Below are 17,775 nucleotides of genomic sequence, written 5' to 3'. Positions count from 1 at the left end.
TATTTCCCTATCATGCAATCCGAGTGGATTAGCTAGGGTTATAAGGTAGTAGTTATATTTTCTGGATACTAAATTATTTTATGTAGAATAAATTTATAAAAGTATAATTGTGTTGAATAATTATTTTCCTGTCAGATTTTATATTTGTATTTTATTCTAAAAAATAAGAGTGGACAGTGGTACGAGGAAGGGATATTTTATAAAATATAATTTCGTTTATAGTGATTCTACTTATAAATATATAATTAATTACATTGAAGTTACTTTTTTTTGTATTTAAATTTGTATTGTGTTATATTTTTCCTATAGTAACATATGTAAAATGTTGTCTGATTAATTGATTAAAACTCACTAACATTACACATATACACACACATACAATATTTTTCTACATGACGCGGCAAGAAAATAATATAACCTAAAGAAAGAAATGTTATTAAGCTATTAAATAATATTTTATATTTGAGTAAATATAGTGTGAGACGACCTCGCATATATATATATATATATATATATATATATATATATATATATATATATATATACCAAAAAATTATAACAGTATTTTATACGTAGGACTTAATATTATTTTACCAAAAATTATAACAGTATAACTTCAATACATTTTAAACTATATAAACGACACATTTCGACCGCTCCTCGTAATGTGGCAATCAATGTTCTTTTGGAAAATTGAATTGAATTATTTTGAAGTAATACAGCACTTGGAGGTAGGGCATTGAAAGTGGTACCACATTTTTGTGGAGACTTTTCCATTCTTTTTACTTAGGTCCTTTCAAGTCAATATTTTGTCCGAATATTCATAAACACAGCCTTCTCAATAAGACATGGGCTGGAATTGATATTTTAAAACTATTAAAGGAAGACCAAAAGCTTCTGTCAAAACTTTATTTGAGACCATTGGCCCAAACTATTAAATCCCAGATGGGAAAGCCTAGTATATTTGACATGTTTAGGTTGATTTGTTTGTATTTTTATTATTATTTAACTTAAAAGAGAAAAATCATTAGTAGGTTTTGTGAGACGGTTAAGAGCTCAAATAAACTTATATATAAATTTTCAATAAACTTATTATTTGTCACGAAAATTGCAGGACGTGTCAGGCACGTGTTCGTGTCAAATGTGAATGATCCGAACCGACTTCGTTTATCAAACGTTGCGGTCTCGATTCGACCGTTAGTTATAGTTCTTTCGATTTGACTTCAAAGCTAAACGTATAAACTGAGGAAAATAAAGAAATTATAGAGAGAATAAATCTGAATTATGTTATTTATGAATTTTGATCGACATTCTACAATAAATTTGTAAGAATGAGAAAATAGACTGCTTGAAAATAGAAAATAAACGAACAATCAATGATATAGATTTTTTGTTGGATTTGTTTGTTATTTCTTTTTTCTTTCTGATTCTTCCTTCCTATTTTTGTTCAACTCCGCATGTTAATTTAAACTCTATTCCACGATCTTCCATATTGAGCAATGGCCTTGACTAGTCGTTCTTTTTTTGGACCAACTGCAATTTTATTGGGCTTTTATCTGTTGGACTTTTACTTATAGGTTTCCAAGTTTATGTAGGCTTCTTAGATTATTTTGGAGGCACAACAGTTAAATATAAATTTCAACTTCTAATTTGTTGAGAGTAGCGACATCATCGTCTACCTAGCTCAATAGCAGCCCCGCTTATGTTCCGAAGGCAAAATTAAATATCATGAATTTGCGATTTGTCGTTGATTTCTTCTTTGTTGGATCTCGAGTGAATTCTCAATTGACAATAAAAAGTGAAGTAAAAAAGTGTTCCCAGCAACCAACCGGCTCACTGTGAATCAATGTATTCTTCATCATAGAGCAATGACCAAAAAAGAAGAAAATGTAGCATTTGATTGGCTCACATAAAATAAAGCTAGATCATCTTCAAGGAAGGAAAACAAAACAAACTCAGCCAGGTAACCAAGCTAATAACGGTAAATCTACTCACCACATACAAAATTTGATTGACTTGTATCATCTCTTTGTTTTACACCTTAGGAGTCTTCTTTTTCACAGGCATTTTTTTATCTTTACCTTTCTTGTGCTTCGGTCCACTGCGAGCATGGTTTTCATCTCTCGCACGAGTATTAATCTCCTTAAATTTGATCGGCTTGATGATAACACCAGTTTTCTTTACCACCTGTCCATCAACAAATGACAAGCACGAATCGATTTAAAAAGAATACGAGGAATGATGGAATTAAAGTCGAATGTGTTTAAATGATGCACCTCCGGACGGTTCAGAGCTCCAATAGCAGAAACAGGATTAAATTCTGGTCCAATCGGCATCCGAATACTTTGTTCGAAAACTTCCTTGGATGTGTAGGGGTAAGGAAGGGACTTTGTATGTAGTTTCTCAGCCTGTAGGAACATAGATTATTCAAAGCAAACTGTCAGCTGAAAAAAAAACATGAAACAAATAATATTAGGGACAATTGGCAGGAAAAAATTATGCAGCAACATATGGATAACAGATTGAATTGTTCAGACAGAGCATGCAGTCTCAGATGAATTACGACACAAGAGCATAGATTATGGAAAATATATATATATGCAAGCACCCCAAGAATTAGAGATTGCACTGCAGCATACAGTAGCCATACCTTTGTCAAACCTCGTTACACATTCCCTAAAGCTACAAAGATTAGCATAATCAAGTTGGCCAATCCAGTAAAACATTAACATGATTAAGCTACACTCTGGCAGGCTCACTAACATCCGTGCCAACAAGCCAAGAGTGACCATGGACTGCATGAACATGAAACCTAGATTGTCAATAGAGAACGAGAGATTACATTGGCACTGCAATGTCAAGTCACCGAGTGAAACATTCGGTGGGAGGGCTAAAAGGAATGCATTAACAGAGTCAATTACCAAATATTATTTCTTTCCTTGCGTTCACCCACTAACCAAGATTTTACCACCTATTCTGCTATTCAAGTACCCCCATGACCTTATGGTTTACGACCTATGCTGTATCATAAAACCCAGTAGGACTAACGTTCAACAAAATAACTCAAGAGAGAGATCACCAATGAGAAAAACAACAGAACCCTCAACCCAAACAATTAGACAACAAGATACCAAGTAAAAAAATCATTCTAACGATCATCGGTATATATACAATTAGATTGCGACTTTGTACGTAGTTTCTCAGCATATATGAACAACATAAATTTTTCAAGCAAACATTCAGTCACAAACAAGCATGGCACAAATGATATAAGGGACAACTAGTGGGAAAATCACATCGGAGCGACATATGGATAACAGACCGGATTATTCAGACAGAGCATGCAGCTTTTCGAGGGATATACGTAACCATAAATAAGCATATAATGACCTTTTTATCCAATTTCTCTGAGATGATAACATTATTCAGATGTGCATCCTTCCTCTTTTTGAGAGCTTCTTCTCTCTTCTTTTTAGCTGTCTCGTGCTCTTCTAGCATCCAAGAAGGTAAACCTTTCTTTTTCTGTACGTCGGTCCACTGACCCCAGCCAGGAAGTAAAATAGGTTTTTCAGGTTCTGGATTTTCCTCATTCAATACTTCAGCTTTATCTTTCTCAAAATCTTCTTCGACATCATCACCAGCGAATGCACGTTGTATAAGTTCTGACTGGGATGGAAGTTCATAAGCAGACTTACCGCCACTGGATAAAATTCCATCCACCATTTCTCCACCACTATCTGCATCACTATCGCCATCATCATCCTGCTAAACAATAAGAAAAGAGTTCTCACACTAGCAATTGGAATGGTGAGGCACGTAAATTTTGTGAGAGCCGGAAATACCTCCATCGTTGGATCTATTTCCAAAGATCTTACAGCCGCTGAAGATTTGCCAATATTGTCATTGCTAAGTTGAATTTGGTTATTAGCTGATGATTTTTTCGCCTATTCAACCATATCATAAATTAGAACCAATCGTGATAAGTTCTTATCTCTACAAAGAAACGAAGCTTACCTTTTTCCACGAGTCTGACGCAAAGAAAGAAACATCATGTCTTATTTTGGGCTCTGGAACTTCAATATTTGCCTCAGAAGTCTGAAATGCAACAAATTACAATTTAAATTAATCTTAAGTCTTAACACACAATATGCGACAAGAAGTGAACATATATATAGCTAGAAAGGGTTTTGGGATATATAATTGAGATGGATATTACAGCCCACCAAATCTCATTAAGCAATTTTTTTCATGACAGACAATAGGATAACAACATTTGAGAAATATTGAGATTAAGCAGCATGGGCCTGACATTAAGGAACCTGACACGCACAAGAAGCCATTAACAATCTTTGCGAGCACAAAGGCATTCTCATCTTTGTGAGCACAAAGACATTCTTAGGAACGTCTAAAAATCATTTTGAAGTTAGTGCATCATGATCCAACATTTTGGAAATCTAAATACTTTAACACATAATTAATCCTCATTACAAATACACAAATGTATATCATTGTTGAGACACAAAGTTCGCATTTTCACAACAAGCAATTGTTAAAAAAGCCTCCTAGTTGACTTTCACTTCTAACATGCTCCACTGAAGACCAAGATCGCAGTGTTTCCAATACAACGTGGTAAAAAATCCTCAACGATCAAATGAAGATAAGTAGATCAATCACCTTAAACGCAGAATCATGATTAATCTCAAACTCTTGACGAAGGAAATTAGGATCAATGTCTGATAATCTCAGTAAATGATTATCTTTTTCATGTTCGATAACCTCATCTCTTTCCTCATCATCATTTTCACTATCACCGTTGGCATAATAATTATCTGATTTGACCTTCTTACTAGCCTTAGAAACTGCCTTTTTAGGAACACCAAAGACCCTCCTTCCACTTGAGACATTCATATCACAACCTCCTAATTCACTTTTATCATCCAATTTCTTTAATGATAACTCATACTCCTTGAGAGCAAGATTTGCTTCTTCATCAGCAGCTTCCTTCCTCTTTTTCAACCCCCGCACCTTTGCAAAGAAACATCAAGGTCACAATGTATCAATTTCATAACTATATAAAAATTTATTGACAAAAAATATTTACAAATTTAAAACATCATCCATGCATCCTTATAACAAAGACAAAAACATTGAAAAAACATATGCGTCAAACTACCATGAAAGGTAGAGCGAGCACTCCTGATTGGGTTATTTCTTCATCCTCTTCTAATAATTTCCGTGTTTTTTCCTTGGCCTTTATCAACAGTTTTGACGTTTTATCCAGATCTGAACCATCTGCCACATCATCACCGTAATCTTCATCACTGCTCTCACTGCTACTACTTTCATTCATAGAACTCATTTTTCTAGTCAATTCAGCATGTTTATTAAGTTGCTCAGCAAAAGCTACCCGAGTTCCATCATCTTGGACTTGCAGACCCCTTTTTAAGATGCGAGTTGCCCACCTTGAGCTGTTTTTGTGTTTTAAAGTCATACGTTCCTGCATTAAGAAAAGAGTAATGTGATAAAAAAAATTCTGAAACAAGACTGACTGGACACAAATTGAAGCAATTTTAAATCACCCTATGTCAACATATATTTAATCACCTCAGCTCTTTTGAACTCTTGTTTCATAGCAAGTTCATTGGCAGCTTCGGGATCCATTTGAATTGCCAGGTCAGCTGCTTTAGTCCTATCTTTCTTCAACAAACGGTGATATGTTTTCGACTTAATCTTCTTAATTCTTTTTGCCTTCAGTTCATGGCGGAAAAGAAGACTACGCATTTTAGCAAGCCGATCCTGATGATCCTTCATATCTTCAATTGACACCTGCAACGTATCATCCCACAAACAATTGATTTGAGTGATATTCTATTTACATTGTTGTTACTTGAAAAGAGCACAATAGAAGTCAAAAATAAAAAATAAAAAATAAAAGAGGGTTGATGACATATTTGAGGTAAATTATAGATGTATATGACCTCTGTACCTCATTCAGTTCAAGAAGCCTCGCACCATCTTTTTTGTGAGCTTCAACAACCTCATTATGGCTGACCAAGGAAGCAATTTTCTTCTCAAAATCAGTTCTAGGTTCAAATTCAGAGGCTATTGCTCCTATAGTTGAAAATCCCAAGTCCATCTCTTCATCAAAATATAAAGTAGGTGCTTCTCTGTTTTTCTTGACTAAAGGATCCCACTTGGTAATATCCTTTTTTGATTGTTCATAAGCAGCCTTTCGCTCCAATCTTTCTTGATCCGCCTTGGGAAGTGGTGCGATAATGGGAGCTGACTTATTTTCCATCCGACGCAGGTCCTTTCTAAGTTTGCTGAAACCTGACATACCATGCAGTGGTTCCACAAGGTCCTGAATGCTGATCAGGCCCTTGCCATCAAGAATATCACTAGTAGGATTATACTCAGACTCTGGATATGCCTCAGACAAGATGAAATCTTTCTTCTTTTTACCTATAAGTGGAAAGTACATACTAGAGTTACCAGTGAACGTATCTATAAAAAACAACTGAATTACTGAACAGTTGACTGGGTTAATTTTTAAAACTCGCGGAGCATGTGATACACGAAACAAATTGTAAAGTAAAAAAAAAGGTTGCTACAGAATTTTATGGGTTTCCAAACAACAAATTGGAAAAATTGGGTTGTCAACAAGTATTTTGTAAAATGAGTCAGAGGGATGTCTTATCCTTCAATCGCACTTCTACATTAATTAATGGATTTCATATCTTACCGGCAATACAAAAGGTAAACAAATTCTTGGATCATGAGACCCCAAATCAGTAAAGAACTACGCAGAAGATCCTTGAATTTCAGAGGCTATGACACTATAAACCAAAAGGCTATGGCATGCCAAACTGAACAAATTTTTAAATTTAGTTAAAACTACTTGTAATAACAAATTAGTATGGGGTGAAATGTAGATCACTACCAGAGAAAGAATCACTTGGAAGTCCAGTTATCTCTTGTAACATCCTTGCATGTCTTCCATCATCTTCAGCTTCCTCACCTTCATCGGATGCAATGTTCTCATCCTAAGAGTCAACGGCAACAAATAGAATCAGATAAAGAGTACCTGCGCTTGTGTGTACGTGTCAGTGATAGATACCTCAAAATCTTCAGGAAGCTCATACTGATAGTTTTCAACGGGGTCAAACCGCTTGTTCTTCTTCGATTCCTCCTGTGGAATAGCCTCTTCATATTCATACACATCATCACCAACGTCATCGTCCATCTCTTCTTCATCATCTGAAGGCCCACCCTTAGGGTACCGGCGATCTAGCTCCTTCTGAAATGCATTGGGCAAACGAGGCCCACGCCAATCCCTCTTCTTATTAGCTTTATCGCTTTTATTCTTTCCAAAGCTCGAACCTTTTCTCTTCTTATTCATAATTTCTCCATCTCTCCTTCGACTACTATGGCTTCCATCCCTGGATTTCCCTTTCTTTTCTGCCATTTTTGTCGTCTGGTAGAGAACTCGAAGTTAATTAGTAGATAAAAGACAGATACGGCACCAACAAAAATTGACACAGCTAGCTCATAATCTGCGGAAGAATACTAAAACTCTAACATATCATTAAAAAGGTTCCAGATAAGAACATCACTCTTGATCATCAAAATTCAGAAAATAAATAGACAGCAAAACAACAGTTGAGTGTGAAAATCGTAGAAGGCACATTAAAGACGTTGCAGAACACACAAAAAGGGGGAGGTCGGCTGCTCTGAGAATAGAGAAACCGGTAGAATTTAGTATTAGAGGACATTAACAGAGATGCAGGAGCATTTTACCATCTCCGGACGATGGAAGATTGGTGGTGCGTGACTGAGCCGCCGTGAACTAGCCGAATGGAGGAGCTGGCTGGCTGGCTACATCCCTAATGGTTATCAGTTATTGGACCCTTTTTCTCTTATTTGACTTCGGCCCAGACCAAAGCCAAGGCCCAGTCCCATAGCCCAAGTGCTACAGCACAATATGGAACATTATGATCGATGTGTTATTAATGCCTACTAGTTTTTTCAGCTATTGGACCCATTTTCTCTGATTTGACTTCGGCCCAGGCACAATGGAAAAGCACATACCTATTTGGTAATTCTAGAAGCTCCAATGTTTAATGTTATAAAATTTTAGTTAGTTGGATGGAGGGTTTGTGATAAATCCGAGCTTGGAGCTCTTGGGATTTAATTATTAAAATCGCATTTTTGTATGATAGGAGAAGGATTTTGTAGTAAGTCCAACCTCGGAGTCTTTGGTAATCTCAATGGAACCACGGTTTAATGTTAAAAATGTTAGTTAGTTGGAGAGAGAGTTCATGTTAAATCTAAGTTCGAAGTCGTTTTAAAATTTAATTATTAAAAATAAAAATTTTGCATGATGGAAGGGGAAGTTCATGTTGAGTTCGATCTCAGAGTCTTTGATAATACCAAGAGTTTCAAAGTTTAATTGATTGGAGAGCGAGTTCGTGTTAAGTTCGAGTTCGGAGTCTCAAAACTGGGATCCGGTGTAATGAATATAATAAACGAATAAATAAAAAAACCCTATTTCTTTTATTGTTTTCCTTCTTTTTTAATCCAAAATAAAATATGTTTCTTGTCACTCGAAAAACAAAAGTTAATGGATTAAAAAAAAAGTGAATAAACTCTCTTTATTAAAAAATATATATAATAAAATCAAATTTCGCACAAAAACTGTTGGAGTCCAATGCAGCTGGTGTCGTAAGTTAGGGTTTCAGCGGTTATCACTTTTGTTAAACACTGCTGCCATGTCTTCAACGCTTGAAATTGAAGCTCGGGAGTAAGCTTTCTCCCCACTATTATTCTGCATTTACTCATGTTTCCCTTATGTGTACGTTCTCTGTTAATTGAGAATGCTTTTTATCTTCTCCAACTGATAATGGAGTTTGAAAAGCTTCGAAATTTTGATTTTTTTTTTGAGACATTGGAGTTTATTATGTTTTTGCTATATACAACGAGCTGACGGTAACAGTTTGTGTGTGAGCAAAATTTTTGATAATTTAACATGTTTTTTTACTTAGGTTCTTTTAAGCCAGCTAACCCAGGTTCATATATGCCTCATACTGCATCTTTTTTCTGTTGGACCTTATGTATATTGCTGCAGTCCGAAGTTCCCTTATATTGTTTTGCGGTTTTTTCTTATGTGTTTTTTTTTTATTATTAGTGATTAGTATTGTGTTATGGCAATAATTTGCAACCGATTTATTGATTGCTTTCTAATTTGATTCTGGAGACTATTGAGGGTAGTTAATTGGTTGGAGAAGAATCTTCCGGTATGATGACTTTGTCACAACAGACGTTGTCATATATTGTATAATGCATCATTCTTTGGCATTTATACTGGTATGTTTTGTACTTCCTTGACTGGTCCCTATTTTTTCTGATGATGCATTATATTTTCTTTATCCTCCTTTTTATTGAATTGGCTTTGATTTATGCCCTATCTTTGCCAGAAAATCATTTCAATTTTCAAGATAACACTCCACCACAGTCTTATGCCACTTAGTTTTGAATATTATTTTGTTTTTCCTCGTGTTTGCCTGCAGTGTGATAAAGATTGTTCTTCAATTCTGCAAAGAGAATTCCTTGCATCAAACGTTCCAAACTTTACAGAATGAATGCCAAGTTTCTCTCAACACGGTGGACAGTCTCGAAACACTTACCGCTGACATTAATAGTGGAAGGTGGGATGCGATTTTACCGCAATTGGCACAGCTTAAGCTTCCTCGCAAGAAGCTTGAAGATCTTTATGAGCAGGTAAGCCATTCCATACTTTTGACAGCCAGGTCGGCATGCGCCATTTGTTGCCAGCCATTGATCTTTTGGGGAGTTTGATGCATCTTGTCCACTTCATGACCCAAAGCAAACCAGATACTTTTGGAAGAATATATTGCTGAAGTTCATCACTTTCTGTTCTTTTTGTAGATTGTTTTGGAAATGATTGAACTTCGAGAAATTGATACAGCACGCGCTATATTAAGGCAAACCCAGGTGATGGGTGTCATGAAACAGGAGCAGCCGGAACGATACTTACGGCTTGAGCATCTACTAGTTCGGACTTACTTTGATCCCAATGAGGTAAGAACTGGATCTTATTTACTGGCTCTGTTATTACTCTCTGTTTTGTACAGTCTTATGATAACGGGCTTCCAGAAACATTTGGTTCGCAGTTCATCGGCTGATCCATGATTTTGTTGACCACCTAATGCCTAGACATAGCAGATTTGTGCCATCATAAAGTCTATCGTGTAATCTAATGTTTATGTCATGTTTTTCTCTGTTATAATGTCCAGTTAATCAACAGCTTGATCCTTGAATTACTAGGTTATCTTAATCGCTTTTGACTATGAAAACTTTTTATTTTTCCCATTTGGTACTTTTTCATTTAAAATAATACCGTTTGAAATTAATGTGCAGGTGTATCAAGACTCATCAAAGGAAAAGCGCCGTTCTCAAATAGCACAAGGTATAGGCCTTATATTTTCTCTGTTCCTGCTGGCATGTTGTATCATAATAAGTTGTTTATGTTTCTTAGAGATCAGTTAAGGCATTTGTGAGTGTATTTTTACCCATCGTCTGTCAGATAAATGATTGATATATCCTCCTGAAAGACAGTCAGCATACTTAACATTTTAAAACGCGGAGGTTTTGTCCTTCTTTATTTAAAATGTGATTCATTTTCATTTTTCATATAAATAATGGTATAGCAGCCTATGTAAAACATTTTATCCTTCTTTATTTAAAATTTTAGCTTTATTTTTTATACATTCATTGGGAACTGAGGATTAAAAGCGCTGCATGGGTTCATAATCATCAGGAAGCTGAATGCATTTGAAGTATCTTTATATTGTTTTAATTTGTTTTTGACGCTTGTTCTTACATACATTTTCTATTGTATTTTCAGCTGTCGCTTCAGAAGTTTCAGTGGTTCCACCTTCACGTTTAATGGCTTTGATCGGTCAAGCTCTAAAGTGGCAGCAGCACCAAGGTTTTATAGGATGACGCTTCTTATGTGATTAGTCAAGTTATGCCTGAATCTCGATTCTAACTCTTGATGTGTGTTTTTGCTATTAAAAAAATGGCTATTATCACTTGAAGGTTCTCCTTACTGATAGAAATAATGAAATATAGCTAGATATTCATAATTTAAACTTTTTATTCAACATCTCAACACTTTGTACGAACACACGATGAAATTTAGAATCGGTCAAGAGTTCAACCCTACCTTTTAGTTTCTGTCTGCTGTTATATTGTTTTCAGATACCTTACTTTATCAGCACAATTTGGACATACCTGGTATTTCATGAAAGTACTCTTATCATGGAAGTGATAGAAGAATATATTATCGAGGACAAACTATTGTGAAAATAAATTCTTTTGGTGCTTGCCGTTTCAAATCAAACCATTTTTCTAGATGTTTCCTAGTGGAAAGATGTAGCCATGATATACACCCATTACTGCTTCATTGCTAATCCAACGGATCTTCTGAAGTTAAATTTCTGTTTACCTGTTATATTCATCGGTGAATGTTGCTTAGCCTCTTTATTTGGTCTTGTCAGGTTTACTTCCGCCGGGAACACAATTTGATCTATTTCGAGGAACAGCTGCCATGAAACAAGATGTGGAGGATATGTATCCAACAACTCTTGGGCATACTATAAAGGCAAGTTATATATCTCATTTTGATAGAGATTTTGGTTCATATATGATTGTTTTCTATCGTGAAGTTCTATTTGAACTGCTAGGTAGCATATTGCTGCAATTTTAATTTTTACGAATTTTGTAACATTGACACCAAACTGGTGTGTAGTATTTAATATTCTCTAATGATCTGGAACCTTTTATAAATTTATTATTCTTCTTGATCTGTTATTTGTGAATCTTTTGTGATGTAAATCAAGATGGTGTATATCAAACACTGATGATTATTTTTTTCTTCTGAAAATTTGTTTATTTTCTTGACCTTGCTTCTCTTCTTTTCTCTGTTACTTTACCTTTGAACATGATCAAAGTTTGACAGTAATTATTGACTGCAGTTTGGGAAGAACAGTCATCCGGAGTGTGCCCGGTTCTCTCCAGATGGACAATTCCTTGTTTCTTGTTCAGTTGATGGATTTATTGAGGTTATTCCTTTGAAGTACCTTCGTTGAATATTTTTTACATTAAGATCATTGATTGCTAATGTTAGTCCATCTCAGGTTTGGGATCATGTAAGTGGAAAACTAAAAAAGGATCTTCAATACCAGGCTGATGTAAGTCAACTTTTAATTTTTCTTCTTCTTTTTAACTGCCTATTTGACTGCTGATATAGTTCTGACACCAATTTCTACCCCGAGATTTAATGCTGCAGCTGAAACCTAGACACTGTGTCAGTCTAAAGTAGTATATTTTTATATGATCAGTATCTTACAGCCTTATGCATAGTTAGTTATCGCGGTAGGATGGAACAACAATGAAAGGAGTTACATTTTTTGTTTCTGGACATTGGTTTATGACTTTATGTGATAACTTTTATTCTGGAAAGTTATCTTGGAAGAACATGCCATGGTAAAAGGTTTTAAGATTACATGATTTAAAATAATTGATACAAATACACATTGGGCCTGATTTTGAGTTTAAGAATGTCTAGTATGCTGATTTACTATTTTTTCCTGATCGTACTAGAATCCAAAAACAAACTCTTTGGTCCACCCTTTTGCCTCTGTATAATTAATAGGACAGGAAAATTTGATATGCCGCTGTTTACTGTATGTTTTAGCTATTAGAGATGCAATATATATTGGTTGTGGCACAATTCCTTTGATGCTTAAATATGTAGAATGTCATGATTGTGATGCTTGACTGTACTTATCTGGTATCGATTGGCAGGAAACATTCATGATGCATGATGATCCTGTCCTGTGTGTTGATTTCAGTAGAGACTCAGAGATGCTAGCTTCTGGATCACAGGATGGGAAAATAAAGGTAAGGCTCGTTCATCTTTGTACTTCTTTATTCCTGTATGCGACTGTGCCATAATATCTTTAACATTTGAAGGAAATTCAATCTGTTCACCAAAAATACTTGCTGGTAAAAAAAGCTGTTGATAACTTCAATGATGCGATAATGTAGCTAATGACTTTACCATCATCACTTTTTTTAAATGAAGGTTTTTGTTAGGCTGTTTCTGGCTAACTCGACTCTTGTAACCGCAAGCAAACTTATCTAACTCACTGTCCTGTTACAGGTTTGGCGTATCAGGACTGGCCAGTGCTTGCGTCGTCTTGAACGAGCACATTCTGATGGTGTCACTAGTGTTTCCTTTTCTCGCGATGGAACACAGTTGTTAAGCACCTCATTTGACAGCACAGCCAGGTTTGTTGAATTCGTAACTGGTGTATTTTTTAACATCGTTTTCGTTTTTTCAACTTAAAGCTGCAACTTCTGAGTAAAACATAGAGTGAAGAAATAGTTGAAGTATAAAATTTGCAAATTCTTGAATTGGAAGTCATTTTTTTTATGGTTTCCATATTTTATACAGAATTCATGGTATGAAGTCGGGAAAGATGTTGAAAGAGTTTCGTGGCCATACATCTTATGTTAATGATGCCATCTTTACCAATGATGGTTCTTGCGTTATAACCGCCTCAAGTGATTGCACTGTGAAAGTATGCACCTCAGTTTTAAGTTGTGCCTTGAAGACCAATATCTGCAGCATTCTACTGTATCAGTTTTTTTTATTTATGCCAATAATGTCGTACAGGTTTGGGATATGAAGACTACAGACTGTTTGCAGACCTTCAAGCCACCACCGCCTCTAAGGGTATTTATCTTTATTACGGTTGATTTTTTTCCTTAGGCTGGTATAATTGTACTAAGTTATTTTTCTTTGTTATAAAAAGGACAATATATGATGAATTAGTGGTTCTTTTTTATTGTCAACTACAGGGAGGTGATGCATCAGTGAATTCCATTCATCTTTTCCCTAAAAACACTGATCATATAATTGTGTGCAATAAGACATCGTCAATATATATCATGACACTTCAAGGGCAGGTGCGTTATTTAATTATGATTGGTAGTTAAGATAGTACAAGATTGGGGGGAAGCATCACTCTTGCTATGGGGGAAAGCATCACTCTTGCTATGTTATTTCCATCCAGATGATGCTTTTATTCTAAGATGTATCTAATCTATTGTTAAAGGTTGTGAAAAGTTTTTCATCTGGTAAAAGAGAAGGTGGAGATTTTCTGGCGGCTTGTGTATCACCTAAAGGGGAATGGGTCTATTGTGTTGGTGAAGACAGGTATACTGCAAGTTAAATGGGTTTTGATCTTCATTACTGTAAAATTCTGACGTTGTTAGGAGTTCTCTCTAAGACTTTCCCTACTTTGCTAAGAACGTCCCATTAAATATGCAGAAATTTATACTGCTTCAGTCAGCAATCTGGAAAACTAGAGCATTTGATGAAGGTGAGTTTCTGAATTTAAGGATAGTTTAAAGCAATCAGCCTTTACTTCCCTTTTGTTAAATATTCTACTGTGTGTGTTAGTGTTACTTTCTTTCCCGGATGATTTTTCATAGAAGCTATTCACACACCATATTAGTAAACCACTGTGCTTTGTCTGATGAGCAGGTACACGAAAAGGACGTGATTGGTATTACTCACCATCCTCATATAAACCTTGTTGCAACTTATGGGGCCGACTGCAGCATGAAATTATGGAAGCCATGACCATTCTTAAATGGAATGAAAATATTTTCTCTACCTTCTTTTTTGTAGTAGTTTTGGTGTCTGGCGTGGCAAATGACTTGTAATTTTATAGCAATATCTTTTTTATATTTATTTCTGCTACCTGAATCTATTGAAATTAATTATAAATTAGATTTCATTCAGTGCTATTTTTGTTAATATGGTGATAAATGGTGGACATGCATCTCAGCGGTCCCAGACCAGTATGGAATTGGTTGATTAAATAAGGATCCAGAGCAATTGTTTCCATTGGAATGTGTGAGTCAATGAGGCCGACCATGGTGTCCAATCTCCTTTAAATATCTCCATCCCAGCCTCTGTATTTATTTCCTTTATTGCGCCCGCGCCCTTTCACTTATTGCCATATTACTGCTACTGCTGCTGCTACATTGAGACAGAGAGCGAGTGCTTTGAATTTAAACACATTAATTTCATCATCTTCTTTGGGTATTTGAATGTAGCAGATACTATTTTAATTGTTCTTTTCGGTCAAAACTCCCGACTGCGTGAGATTCCATGGTCATTTGATTTTGATCCGATCTCAACTTTTGTCATAGCTGTCAAATATTAGATCCCAAGTCCCAAATACCAACCTATAATGGTCTCATTTAATTTAAATCATCAAACGCAAGCATTTCCACCATAAAATATTTGATTTTACATCAATCCCATAAAATCTTTCATTGCATGTTGGTTTGTTCTCTTTTTACTCATGGTCAAGTCAATCCGGTGGATTTTGGTTTGGCTATAGCAAATTTTCTCTACTACCACTTACTACTACTACTACTACTACTACTATTATTATTATTATGTTGGCAAGTTGATGATTTACGAAGGTTGAAAACATACGAGTCTGGGGAGTGTTATATGTGGTAGCTCTAATTTTCAGAAATTGGTAAATAAATGGCAAACAATTAAGTCAGTGGGTTTCTTTCCGAGGCAACATAATTCATGCATGTAAAAAGGTTCAAACTACGAGAACTAGAACAGAAATTTGAAACAAAATTAACCGAAATATCAAACAATTCTAAAACCACAGAAAATGGAAATGGAAAACATTGAAGAGTTACGTAGAAAGTCTAAGACAGAAAATGAGATGAAAAAGAGAGAGACCACAGCCCTGTCGAAAATATTTATGGCATGTATTTACTTCGAGAGAGAACAATACAGGTGAATTCATTTACTCCTCCCTACCCACCTCCTTTCCTCCGCTTATTAAAACCTTTGGCCACCTTCAAACATTCCATGCACACACTAGCACACATTTTCACACACAAAGAATGGCTGAGAAGCAGTTGAAGCTTTGTGGGCTTCTTGTGATGTTGTTAGTATGCAACATGAATGCATATCTTGTAAGGGGTCAAGAAGATGGAGCTGGTAGTACTGAGAGGAAAGCTTTGGCGCCTGCCTTGTTCATTTTCGGTGACTCTCTGATTGATAATGGCAACAACAACAACTTGGCATCCTTGGCAAAAGCCAACTATTTTCCCTATGGCATCGACTTTAATGGCGGTTCCACGGGGCGTTTCTCCAATGGTTATACCATGGTTGACACCATTGGTAAATAGAAAGCCACTTTCATCAACGCTTTTCAGTTGTGTAAACGAAAAAATCTGTTGCATTCAGCCTGGTTTGTTTCTTACATATATGCAGCTGAATTGCTTGGATTACCACTGATTCCTCCATATTCTGAGGCTTCTGGGGATCAAATCAGATATGGTGTTAATTATGCCTCTGCAGCTGCTGGTATCCTTGATGATACAGGAAGAAATTTTGTGAGTAATGTTAAAATAATTCTGATACTTGGGCACATGTTTTTTGGTTCCAACAACCTAGTATATATGACCATGTAACCATGTCTGTTTGTCACCCCTTTTACACTAACATGACAGGTTGGCCGGATTCCATTTAATCAGCAAATTAAAAATTTTGAGAGCACTCTTGATCAAATTACCGGTATCCTCGGTGCGCCTGATGTGTCGCAATCTGTGGCCAAATCCATTTTCTTTATAGGGATGGGCAGCAACGACTATTTAAACAATTACCTCATGCCCAATTATAACACCAAGTATCAGTACAATGCTCAACAATATGCAGATCTCTTGTCTGAACAGTACTCCCAACAAGTCACTGTAAGATACTTAGACTTACACTGACATACCTGTATGTGATACATATACTTGTATTTTCTTGAGTGTTTTTAAAAAAATTCAGAGACTGTACAATCTTGGAGCTAGGAGATTTGCGATAGCAGGGCTTGGACTGATGGGGTGTATTCCAAGCATTCTTGCTCAGAGTAGCAATGGTATATGCTCAGAAGAAGTTAACCAGCTTGTGCTTCCCTTCAACACCAACACAAAGGCCATGATCAACAATCTCAGCGCTAATCTACCCGGTTCAAGATTTTCTTACGTTGACACTCGCAACATGTTCCAAGATCTCCTTGCAAATGCTGGAACATATGGTGCTTTGAGATCTTCAATTTTCTCTCTCACTTGATCAAGATTTTCAATATTTTTGTACTCACTTTTTACATACTAAATTGTACAGGATTTAGTGCGGTGAATCGTGGGTGCTGCGGCATTGGGAGGAACAGAGGGCAAATCACTTGCCTACCATTCCAAACGCCATGCCCAGACCGGAAACAGTACATATTCTGGGACGCTTTCCACCCCACGGAAGCGGTAAACATATTGTTTGGACAGAAAGCTTTCAATGGGAATACAGAGTTTGCTTATCCCATCAACATACAGCAGCTAGCCAGTCTTTGATCTCATCAATGGACTTTTTTTTTTCTTTTCTTCGTGATTCCCTGAATTCATGAGTTTTAACTTTCCAGAGGGAGCAAACGTTGTGGTAGGGAAAATGCATCAAAGAACATCTGTTTATTTTACGTGCTTGTGATTGATCTGTTGTCTTTTTAGATACATCTTTGTAGCTGACGAGGAAGGTTGTTAAACTGAATTTTAAAAAGTCTAAAAGCTAGTCACGCCCAAGGATTAGCTATATAAAATAATCGAAGG

At 36.0% G+C, this 17,775-nt stretch overlaps 3 protein-coding genes across 5 annotated transcripts; 2 read left to right on the top strand and 1 right to left on the bottom strand.

Moving 5' to 3' along the window:
• Positions 1 to 1,804: 1,804 nt before the first annotated feature.
• On the bottom strand, positions 1,805 to 7,930 carry LOC140832521 (uncharacterized). 2 transcript variants are annotated; one of them, XM_073196595.1, is made up of 12 exons: positions 7,798 to 7,930; positions 7,118 to 7,474; positions 6,941 to 7,043; positions 5,987 to 6,462; positions 5,605 to 5,826; positions 5,174 to 5,497; positions 4,675 to 5,025; positions 4,015 to 4,095; positions 3,843 to 3,944; positions 3,391 to 3,765; positions 2,277 to 2,408; positions 1,805 to 2,187 (listed from the first exon to the last, which is right to left on the bottom strand). In XM_073196595.1, the coding sequence occupies exons 1-12, from the start codon at positions 7,798 to 7,800 to the stop codon at positions 2,035 to 2,037; spliced, it is 2,679 nt and encodes an 892-aa protein (XP_073052696.1). In that variant the 5' UTR covers positions 7,801 to 7,930; the 3' UTR covers positions 1,805 to 2,034. The 2 variants fall into 2 exon arrangements, with proteins under 2 accessions (XP_073052696.1, XP_073052697.1); XM_073196596.1 differs by having other exon boundaries at positions 3,391 to 3,762.
• Positions 7,931 to 8,618: 688 nt separating this feature from the next.
• On the top strand, positions 8,619 to 14,895 carry LOC140832518 (suppressor of mec-8 and unc-52 protein homolog 1). Of its 2 annotated transcripts, none has more exons than XM_073196591.1 (16): positions 8,619 to 8,800; positions 9,567 to 9,777; positions 9,946 to 10,098; positions 10,438 to 10,486; positions 10,925 to 11,008; positions 11,580 to 11,683; positions 12,057 to 12,143; positions 12,219 to 12,272; positions 12,889 to 12,984; positions 13,247 to 13,374; positions 13,541 to 13,667; positions 13,763 to 13,822; positions 13,948 to 14,055; positions 14,205 to 14,305; positions 14,420 to 14,471; positions 14,636 to 14,895. In XM_073196591.1, exons 1-16 carry the CDS (start codon positions 8,769 to 8,771, stop codon positions 14,732 to 14,734), a joined length of 1,545 nt encoding a protein of 514 aa, XP_073052692.1. In that variant the 5' UTR covers positions 8,619 to 8,768; the 3' UTR covers positions 14,735 to 14,895. The 2 variants fall into 2 exon arrangements, with proteins under 2 accessions (XP_073052692.1, XP_073052693.1); XM_073196592.1 differs by lacking the exon at positions 8,619 to 8,800 and adding an exon at positions 8,860 to 9,363.
• Positions 14,896 to 15,810: 915 nt separating this feature from the next.
• On the top strand, positions 15,811 to 17,645 carry LOC140832519 (GDSL esterase/lipase At1g71691-like). Its single transcript, XM_073196594.1, has 5 exons — positions 15,811 to 16,312; positions 16,406 to 16,527; positions 16,645 to 16,884; positions 16,967 to 17,216; positions 17,303 to 17,645. The coding sequence occupies exons 1-5, from the start codon at positions 16,033 to 16,035 to the stop codon at positions 17,521 to 17,523; spliced, it is 1,113 nt and encodes a 370-aa protein (XP_073052695.1). The 5' UTR covers positions 15,811 to 16,032; the 3' UTR covers positions 17,524 to 17,645.
• The last annotated feature ends 130 nt before the right edge of the window (positions 17,646 to 17,775 follow it).

Source organism: Primulina eburnea, chromosome 5 (assembly GCF_022965805.1).
Source record: "Primulina eburnea isolate SZY01 chromosome 5, ASM2296580v1, whole genome shotgun sequence".
Classification (NCBI taxonomy): domain Eukaryota; kingdom Viridiplantae; phylum Streptophyta; class Magnoliopsida; order Lamiales; family Gesneriaceae; genus Primulina; species Primulina eburnea.
This window is presented reverse-complemented; position numbering and strand designations above follow the sequence as displayed.